The sequence below is a fragment of the Dasypus novemcinctus genome, chromosome X, assembly GCF_030445035.2.
Source record: "Dasypus novemcinctus isolate mDasNov1 chromosome X, mDasNov1.1.hap2, whole genome shotgun sequence".
Taxonomy (NCBI): domain Eukaryota; kingdom Metazoa; phylum Chordata; class Mammalia; order Cingulata; family Dasypodidae; genus Dasypus; species Dasypus novemcinctus.
Genome location: NC_080704.1, coordinates 78,709,278 through 78,720,158, shown reverse-complemented (window position 1 = coordinate 78,720,158; position 10,881 = coordinate 78,709,278). Strand labels below are relative to the sequence as shown.

The window sequence follows — 10,881 nt, the reverse complement described above, 5'->3', positions numbered from 1 at the left end:
ATTACATTAAAAAAAAATGAGGTCCCCATTCAACCCCACCGCCCCCGCCCCCCGCTCCCCCCACAGCAACACTCTCTCCCATCATCATGACACATCCATTGCACCTGGTAAGTTCATCTCTGAGCATCACTGCATCCCATAGTCAATGGTCCACATCATAGCCCACACTCTCTCACGTTCCATCCAGTGGGCCCTGGGGGGCGATGATGATCTTATTGATGAGCTTTTATTAGTATTACAAATAATAAGACATAGGAAAATCTTTGTATATACATATATACATACAACTGCAGGTCTGTTTGTAGGACAAATTCCAATCAGCAAGAGACTTATAATCAACAACTGTGACAAGGCTGGATATGGTCAGAGTTGGTATTCATCCAGTGGTGTTTTGAAAGGGTTATGAGAATGTGGTCTGTAGGAGCTGCTGCTTCATTAGGACCTGTCCAAGTGATTGGTGACAGGTGGCCCTAACAGGCTGAACATTACTTACTATCTCTCTCATTCTTTTCTTGTAGACAAACCTACCTATCTTCAGCTGAAGGAGTCTTGTGTGCGGCGGCGCTACAGTGATTTTGAGTGGCTAAAAAATGAGCTTGAGCGAGATAGTAAGGTATGACCCTATTCCCTCTATCACTCTCTTGGTTGGGAGGAGCCCGAGAGGGCATAAGATCAAAGACTATAAACTCTTAAAGGGAATGTTAGGATGAACACATTCTTATCTACCAAATCCCAATGTATTGGATCTGGGGGGATACTCTTTGAAATTTGAAAGTGGTAAGTTCAGGAAAGATTTTTTAAAAAGTATTATTTGACTTAGTGGTTAGTAAAGTCTCACAACTAAACCCCATAGGTGCTAAAAATGGGAAGTATAGTGTTAGGAAAAGCCTAGCTAAATTTTTGGATATAGTGGAGTGTTAAGGAAAATGAGAAGTCTTTGAGTTTATTTCCTTTTTAAAAAATTCCTTTCTTTTGAGATGGTGTCATTGAGGGGAAACCTGTCCTCCCACAAAAACAGACTTGGATTCATTATTCTTATTTTCTTTCATTAAAAAAAAATTAGAGCAGTTGTAGGTTTATAGAAAAATCATGGAGAAAAGTACGGAGTACCTACATACCTACCCCCCCCCCCCCAACACACACACACAGTTTTTCCCTGTTAACATTTTGCATTTGTTTGGTACCTTTGTTACAATTGAAACAATATTATTGTATTTATTCTATTGACTATAGACCATCGTTTACATTAGGGTTCATTCTTTGTGTTGTACAGTTCTATGGGTTTTTAAAACTTTATTCTGATAACATATATACAGCCTAAAACTTCCCATTTTAACAACTTTCAAATATACAATTCACTGGTGTTAATTACATTCACACTGTTGTGCTACCATCCCCAACAGAGTTGGATTAATTATTGGCCTGAGCCATCCTGGCTGTCGTTATAGTCTTAGTTCTACAAGTGCTGGCTGTGGGGCAGGGTGAGCCCTATGCCTAATAGGAAATGAGGTGGTTTACCATCTCATTCCTTCTCTTTCCCTCTTCCATGTGGTCAATATTTTGTATTTGCCTGCAGATTGTAGTACCGCCACTGCCTGGGAAAGCCTTGAAGCGGCAGCTCCCTTTCCGAGGGGACGAAGGGATCTTTGAGGAATCCTTCATTGAAGAAAGGAGGCAGGGTCTCGAACAGTTTATTAACAAGTAAGCTAAGTTCCTGGGGGCTCTTCTTGCTACTTTTGCCATCCTGGTCTTTCTGTATGTTTCATCTATCTTGCCTTTTGTAATGGGCACTGTGATGTGGTGCTGATTGTGTTGGGGAGAGGGGTAATGGGATGGTAAAACTCCATTCCTTTGAGAAGAGTTATGATCCTATACCTCAGGGCCCGAGAAAGCACTGAGTATTGGATATTTCTAGGGATTTCCCTACCTTGCCCTGTATCTCTCTTCCCCTCTACCATATTGTAGTTGAGATGGTGCCCTGCTGTCATCCTTCAGTAGCTCGAACCTCAGGACTGACCTTGCCCTTCCTCCCCTGTCTGCACCCTCAACTCCTGCTAATTTTCTCTGATCCCAGATACTAATGATAACCATCTCGGTTTCTTTATAGAATTGCTGGGCACCCACTGGCTCAGAACGAACGCTGCCTACACATGTTCCTGCAGGAGGAGGCAATTGACAGGAACTATGTCCCTGGGAAGGTGCGCCAGTAGGAGGCCCTCTCACCACTTGTCCTCTACCTTCCTGCTAAAATGACATTGGTTTTTACACTAAGCCTCTCTCTCTCTTTGATCTGAAGATGGCTGTCCATCCCCTGGCCTGATAGAATATCTGGCATAGTACTGCTTGGTACCTGAGTACATCATGGGCACTCTGCTAGGATCCTCTTCTCTGAGAAGTGGGAAACCACAGGCAGATGCCCATTTGCTTGGGGTTGGGGGTTGGGGTGGGGGGATTGGACTGGAAGGCAATTTCTTGGGCATTTGCCCATGCCAGAAGGCTAACCTTGGCAGGGGGGTGTCTTGTGCTAGTGAGGCACTTGTACACATTGATGCTGCAAGTCCAGGGGATTTTTCTTACACTTAGGTTTAACCAGGAACACTGAGCAGGGAAAAACCCTGCCTTTCCTACCTGCATGAATTTTTTTCCCTTTGGGGAATTTGGTAGAGACCCAAAAGCTCTCCTTGTTTTCTCTAGGCCTGCTCCCAGTTTTCTCAACACTTTTTTTTGCTGTTTTCTCTCTCTCTTGTTGCTTTTGATGGCATAATCCTCCTAGAGTCCAAGCAGCCCATTGAATAGAGCATGGTGTATGAGTTTTCTGAACCCATCATCATGGCTGCTTCAGGGTCAGAAGAAAGCCATAGGACAGTAGGGGAGCTCCTGTTGCCTAGCCCCTCTCCCTTAGTGGATCCCCACTCTGGCTGCCTGTTCTTACTCTCTAGTAGGTGAATTATCATGGTCCAGCAATTCTCTGTCCCCAAGGTCTTGCTCCTTTTTGGATTAGCTTTGCAGGTTTGGTGGCTTGAGGGATGGGGGTAAGTCACCACTGCCAGGTAACTCCCTGAAGAGTGGGAGTGGATCATTTCCTGGGTACCTCCCAGTGGTAGGGAAGGGTATTACCATTCTCTCTCTTCCATTCTCCCTTCCCGCCCTCCATCCCATTTAGTGCTGCTACAGGGCAGAAACACATGAACAAACAACACAGTCACTGACTTCTAAGCACTTTGAGCTGATGATTGGGGATCAGGGGTAAGAGATGTTGCTGCCGCCCCTGGCTTGGTCACAGGGTTATTGAACTGCCTGTCCTTGTCTCCTGTAGAACTCCAGCATTCTCCCTAGAAGTTGACCTAGGGACAGCAACTGGGAATGGGTTTCCTAAATCATAGAGTCTGAAGCAGTGTCTTTAGGCTGGCAATTTTCCTGAGCTTCTCTCTGAGAGATTTATTTGCTGGGGCCCAGTATCTATCCCAAGTGGTAGTATGGGAGCAAGTTAACTCTGGTGTCAGGTAAAAGGCATGAACTCTGCTTAGACTCCTATCATGGAAAGATTGGAATTCTCCATATAGGGCCTTGGGGGAAAGGATTGTTGATTTTGACATGACCCTGATCAAGGGGATTAGGAGTGAATTTTTGACATGGAATTTGGAACCCATCTAAATGTTGAAGTTTCCTGAGACATCAGTTCTCCAGCTGCCGAGCCCGTGCCAGGGGCTGAGCAGTCCCTAGAGAGAGTCTCTGCTTCCTTTCCCACCTCGCCAATGTTGACGTTGTTGCTGCCTTTTTGATTTGTATTCTCTATTATAGACATTTTTTTGTTTCAAGATTCCTTTTTTCATTGTGCACAAGTGCTGAGCATCTGAGGCCCCATTTCTGCTGTGTATATATCCTGACTTGGGGCTTTTATTCAGCAAACTGTTCATTCTTCTGTCAGACAATGTCATATTCAACTTCTGTTCATATTAAACCACTGTGAAGCAAGCCTCTGTTTTCCTGCTTAAGTTTTAAATTTAGTATGTTTTTAGGGTCAAGGATATGCTGGGTATTGTGCTGGAATCCTACATCATGGCCAGTGTCTGTCTTGAGGTGATAAGTTTTGCCTTTAAATTAAAAAAAATACACAACCCTAGCTGCCTGTAGCAATATTTCTCTATATTCTTAAAACTGACATTGTCACAGAGTTAATGGATCTGCTTGCAGGAAGTAACAATGGGCTCAGTACCCATGATTTGGATCAGATTTAGCAGATTTGGTGTTTGGTTTTTAAACTTGTGGGTTTGTGCTCATTTGGGTAAAATATAGTTATAGCATGTAAATGTATACTTATGCAATATATATTCATGCACACATATACATGCTCATCTCCCTGATACATACACAAATAGAAACTATATATTAAACTATTTTCCTTCATAAGCTTGTTACGTCAATTGATACTTCAGGGTTTTTTGTTTGTTTGCTTGTTCTCTTCAAGTAGATTTGATGCAGGCACAAAGGTTAGTGAAACCTGAGAAATATTTTCTTCTGACCAATATGCTCTGGAAATGGCTTCCTGTACTAAGTGGGTTTGGGGAAAGGTTTGAAATGAGGAGATGTAGGGATCTTATCATTTGGGAAGTCAAAGGTGGTTTTAATCATGTAGGTCAGCATGGAGAGAAGGTGTAAAAAGTGATGGGGTCAAAACAGGAAATTAATGCAACTTAAAGTGATATTTGGGTCTAAGTGGAAGAGTGGGGGCTGAATTGAAGAAGTGACACGATTTTGGCAGTTCAGCAGTGAACTACCATGTGACTAAATATATCTGAGGAGATAGGGAAGAATAGGTGTTTCTGTGAGATAATAGGAAGAAGGAAAAGGAAGAGTAAAGAGAGATGAAAAATAATGTTCCAACCTTCATAGGCATCAGAGTTAGAGAGTGGCTTTTAAAAAGCGGCTATACAGCCCACGCTGGAATGCTGCCCCTGTAGGAGTTCGCCCCTGCATGGGAATGTCACCCAGCACAGGAAAGCCACCCCGCACAGGAGCGCCGGCTGATGCTGAGAGCTAGCACAGCAAGATGATGCAACAAGAGGCACAGAGGAGTGAAAATAAGACACAGCAGAGAAGGGAGTTGGGGTGGTGCAAGAGAGTAATCTCCTCTCTCCCACTCCGGGAGGTCCCAGGATCGAGTCTTGGAGCCACCTAATGAGAATACAAGCAGACACAGAAGAACACACAGCGAATGGACACAGAACAAACATCGAGGGGAATGGGGATGGGGGGAGGAATAAATTTTTTAAAAAGCAGCTATAAAAATAAAGTATTAACAAAATTGTGGACAGATGACAGTTAACAAGTACTGATGACCTTCTCTGTGCCCATCCCTATGTTAAGACCTAGCAGTAGAGGGTGAGGAGAAGGTAGGTGTATTAGCCAAAGGGGTGCTGATGCAAAATACCAGAAATTGGTTGGTTTTTATAAAGGGTATTTATTTGGGGTAGGAGCTTACAGATACTAGGCCATAAAGCATAAGTTACTTCCCTTACTGAAGTCTATTCGGAGCAAGATGGCTGCCGATGTCTGTAAGGTTCAGGGTTCCTGGGTTCCTACGTTCCTGGGGCTTGCTTTACTCTGGCTTTAAGGTTTCTTCTTTCCTGGGCCTGGTTTCTTTTTCCTCTACGTGCTGACTTCCCAGGGCTCCAGTTTAAGTCTTCAGCATCAAACTCCAGAATCAAAACTCCAACATTAAAAGCCCTCAACTCTGTTCTTCGCCATGCCTTTTTATCTGTGACTCCCTACCCACCAAGGGGTGGGGATGCAACACCCTAATTATAACTCAATCATGTCGAGGTACAGATCAGATTACAAGCATAATCCAATATTACTTTTTGGAATTCATCAATTATATCAAACTGCTACAGTAGGTATAACAAATAAAATATGAGTACATTCCCTTTCTTTATATACCTTACAGTTCAGTTAAATAGATGTCAATACAAGACAAAAAAATGTTGGAGACAAAATAAGAGGTTCAGGAATATCTAGTTGTCCAGTCTTTTTTCTTTCTTTTAAAAAAAAATATCAAGTCAGGTAAATTCCCTCTCTTTGCAGTCAAATTGGCCATTTTCACAAAGAACTGGGTCCCAAAAGAACCCCAAATCCAAGCCTTCTTGCTTGTCAACACTGAGGAAAAGCATATTTTTCTTTTATAAGGAATTCAAGTTTACACATGACTCTAGGTGTTTATTCTTAATTAATGCCCTTTAGCCATAGCACAGAAGGGGTTCAGCCTTACGCTGGGATCTGGGGGACAGAGAATAACAAAAATTTTTTTAGCATAATAGCTACACCCCAAAGAAGTCTATGTCTTCACATTTTAGAAATGCCTTACCTATCCTTTGACCCAATCTTTGAGGAGTTGAGCTAGTAAAAGTGGGAGAGGTGGACAACATTCAGTCTTCTCTGCAGGTTTCATTTGAAGTGCTATCCTAGGTGACACATCTATGTTCAAATATATGCTGGAATAATTTAAGTAAAATTACTTTCTGTCCTAGAAGTGGAAACCAGCTGCTCACTGAAATGGATATTTCTTCATATACTTGAAGATTGCTGAGTCACCACGGGTCTTCTCAGACAAAATAACAGTTCTAATTTTTCCTCATTTGGCTCATTTTTAACCTTTTTATCTTTATTTTTCTGAAATCTTTCCAAGGTCCTCACATGTCCTCTAAATAGTGGAGTCTAAAACTGGACACCACGAATTATAGCCTGAAGGTTAGATGGTTGTTATTCCATTTATATGTCACAATATTCAAGTTTACTTTTAAAATACAAACTTTTTGACTAATTTGGCATGAGGTTCTGTCACTCCCTTTTCTACCACTCACCACCCCTCATTCTTATCCTTTTTTGCCTTGCTCATACAAAAAACCAATTGTTTCCTATTTTAATGTCTCTATATATGCATATATGTATGCTTTTAAGAACAGAAAACTCATTCCTTACAAAACAGACTATGGAGTAATATCAACATCATAAGATAATTCTTTAAATCATGGAAGGCTTTCTTTAAATAGGTGCTTCCTGTGGTGGGTTTAGGTGTTTGTATATAGATCATTAACTACTTAATAGTAAAGAAACTGAAGGAAAGGGTTAAGAGGCACTGCTAATTGAAGATCAGTCAGAAGTTAGGATAAAACAGTAGGTCTTTCTTTTTTTAAATTCTTTTACTTGTTTTTTATCTTTGTTTTTATTACTTTTTATCTTTAAAACAGTAGTTCTTAAGGAAACAATAAAATATAGTTAGAGTCATAGAAATTTTATGTATTTCCAAAAAATGTTATATTTCAACAATATATTTTTTTCAGATACAGTCAAACTTGATCATCTGTGTTAATGGAGGGATATATATTTTTATTTTGTTAGGAATTTTGTTCTAAAATTTAAATATGGGATGTATAATATTCCTAAGACACAAAAATATTTCATAATATGTCATCAAGCTGATGACTCAGGAAGATCTGAAAAGAAGTAGAAAGATTACTAAGCCTGTAATAGAAACCTGGGTTCTGGAGATAGTTATGTTATTAGCTGGCTATAGGGCCTTAGGCAAATTGCTTCCTCATTCTGGGCCTGTTTTCTCAAATACAAAATGAGGGAATTTGACTAAATGATCTCTGAGGTTTCTTAAAACTAATATTTTATCATTTCCCACCCTTTCCAAGGAGTTGAGTAAACCCTGCAAGTGATGCCACCAAAAAAGTGAAGGCATGATTTTTCTTGAGAAGGATGGAGTTTACTGTAGTGTAGTTAGTTTTCTCTTTGAGTAATGAATGACTTTTCACTTATCCTGATTAAATTTTTTTTGCTCACATCTTGTTCTATGAAGTCATGATTACCCCACTGAAATGCAGTGTTGATTTGGTTTAGAGGTGCCCTAATTTTGTCCTAGGTCTTCTAACTGGATATTTTAAATGAAACAGTGGATGGGAGGCAGATTTGGCCCAATGGATAGGGCGTCCGTCTACCACATGGGAGGTCCAAGGTTCAAAACCAAGGCTTCCTGACCCATGTGATGAGCTGGCCCACACACAGTCTGATGCGCCCAAGGAGTGCTATGCTATGCAGGGCATAGCACCCCCCATATCCCCTGTGTAGGGGAGCCCCATGCGCAAGGAGCATGCCGCCCTGTAAGGAGAGCCGCCCAGTGCGAAAAAAGTGCAGCCTGCCCAGGAATGACGCCACACACATGGAGAGCTGACGCAGCAAGATGACGCAACAAAAGGAGACACAGATTCCAGGTGCCACTGATAAGAATACATGCGGACACAGAAGATGACACACAGCGAATGGACACAACAGACAACTGGGGGGGAGGGGCGGCAGGGAAGAGAAATAAAAAGAAATCTTAAGAAAAAAACAACAAATAAATGAAATAGTGGAGTTGTTCTTATCAAAATATTTATAATTTTGTTGATCTGATTACAAAAGTGAGTGCCTATTTTGTTAAAATGTTTTACTGTAGTGATAAAAATTCTAATGTTAGTTGACACATTCAAACAAAACATAAATGTGTAAAGTAAAAAGCAAAAGATTTTTCCTTATTCCCTCTCCTCCATTCTCCAAGAATAGCTCTTAATTTGGTGTGTCTTTCCATACCTTTTTCTATGTACACACACATGTTTATGTATACACACACACTTATGTATGCACATGCTTGTATATTGCTTTTTTAATTTTTAAAGAAGCATTTTTTAAGTTATTTGAGAAGCTCCCCTTTTTAAAAAATGTGTTTTTTAGTTATTTTAAAAGATACACAGTCACACCAAATATTACATTAAAAATTATAGGAGGTTCCCATATGCCCCACTCCCCACATGCCCCCCCCTTCCCACATCAGCAACTTCTTTCATTAGTGTGGTACATTCATTACATTAAAGAAGCTTTAGATTACATAAATGTTACATAAAAAAATAAGGGATTCCCATATGTCCTACTCCCTCTTCCACCCACACTTTCCCACATTAACAACATCTTTCGTTAGTGTAGTACATTTGTTACAACTGATGAACCCATATTGAAGCATTGCTACTAACGATGGACTACAGTTTACATTATAGGTTACACTTTGTCCTGCACAATTTTGTAAGTCACAACAAAATATACATTGGCTTGTATCTGTTGCTGCAATGTCATGCAGGACAAATCCAATGTCCTGAAAATGCCCCCCTATTACACCTATTCTTCCCTCTCCCTTCTCTCAGAACCTCTGGTGGCCATTGCCTTTACATCAATGATAAGAGTTCTTTCATTGCTAGAACAATAATTCTATAGTAGAATAATAATGTCTACTTTAGTCCATTGTTCATTGCCCAATCTTGAGGATTTTGGCATGGGGATGCCCACTCTGCTGCTAATTGAGAGGGGGCTTAGATCCCATGGGGATGTATATTGTTTTTAAAACAAAATGGGATATTATAGGAACTGTTCTACAACTTAGTTTTTTCACTTTGCAATGTATTGTGGACTTCTTTTCATGGTATTACATGGATATCTACCTCATCTGAAACAATGGCTTCATAGTATTTCATAGTATGGTTGTATCACAATTTAATGATTTACCTATTGATGGAAGTTTGCTTTCAGACATTTACTATTACAAATAGTGCCATAGAGTATAGCCTCATACATATAACCTCGCTCATGTGTAAGTATTGGTGTAGGACTTTGAGAGGAGGAATTACTGGGTCAAAGGGTGTGCGCATTTTACATTTTATCAGGTACTGCTAAACTGCCTTTTTTTAAAAAAATATTTATTTATTTCCTCCCCCCCCCCCAGGTTGTCTGTTCTCTATGTCTATTTGCTGCGTCTTCTTTGACCGTTTCTGTTGTCAGTGGCACGGGAATCTGTGTTTTCTTTTTGTTGCGTCATCCTGTTGTGTCAGCTCTCCGTGTGGGCGGCGCCATTCCTGGGTAGGCCGAACTTTCTTTCATGCTGGGCGGCTCTCCTTATGGGGCGCCCCTACGCAGGGGACACCCCTGCGTGGCAGGGCACTCCTTGCGCACATCAGCACTGCGCATGGGCCAGCTCCACAAGGGTCAAGGAGGCCCGGGGTTTGAACCGCAGACCTCCCTTGTGGTAGAGGGACGTCCTAACCACTGGGCCAAGTCCACCGCCTAAATTGCCTTCTTAAAGAGGGTGCAGTTAAGGCTCCTACTAACAGCCAATGAGAATCCCTGTTTCTTCACATCTTGCTAACAGTGGCAAAATTTTAAACGATTGATAATTATCCAGACTATTTGGTGAAAATGGTGTTTCATGGTTTTAATTTGCATTTTCCAGTACCTTTAATTGTAATGATACCACTATCAGCTTAAAAAAATTTAACCTGCCCGTTTTAATTTTAGTTGTTCCTGAAGCAATATATACATATACTGCTGCCAATTAAGGATCTCCATCACCCCTCACCATGGATGAACCACACTTGGGGCGTTTTAGGGATTTATACCATTCTCTCAACCTAATTAAAGGCCCTGAATGTTCATGGACTTCTTGCCACCTGTCGTTGGGGAGAACGAAGCGATTAGCCTGATGACAAAGCAACATTATTCGGGGCGCTCTCATAGTAGTACTTTTCTCAGTTCGGCACTACTTGAGGCCCAACCCAGATCAGCACTGACATCTCAGCCACAAACTCATCTGACCTCAGGGCAGGCCCTCTTGGAAAATCAGGAAATGTTACTTTGCCTCATGGGCTACCGTCTTCTCCAGCTTCAACTCTCCTGGTTATTATTTCTTCCAGATTCAAACCTTAGATCCCAGGCAGGGATGAGAGGAGAAAGAGGACCGAGCTCTAGATGGTGACTGAAATAGGAAACCGAATTGTCGGGCCTTGACTCTTTCGGCTG

At 41.3% G+C, this 10,881-nt stretch overlaps 1 protein-coding gene across 1 annotated transcript in view; it reads left to right on the top strand.

Annotated features, from left to right (window-relative positions):
- Nucleotides 1–3,975, top strand: part of SNX12 (sorting nexin 12) — a 9,748-nt gene extending 5,773 nt beyond the window's left edge. The window contains 4 exon segments of the mRNA XM_058291676.2: nt 519–534; nt 537–613; nt 1,577–1,701; nt 2,108–3,975. Of these exon segments, the coding sequence (XP_058147659.1) occupies nt 519–534; nt 537–613; nt 1,577–1,701; nt 2,108–2,210 (321 nt within the window). The 3' untranslated portion in view covers nt 2,211–3,975.
- The last annotated feature ends 6,906 nt before the right edge of the window (nt 3,976–10,881 follow it).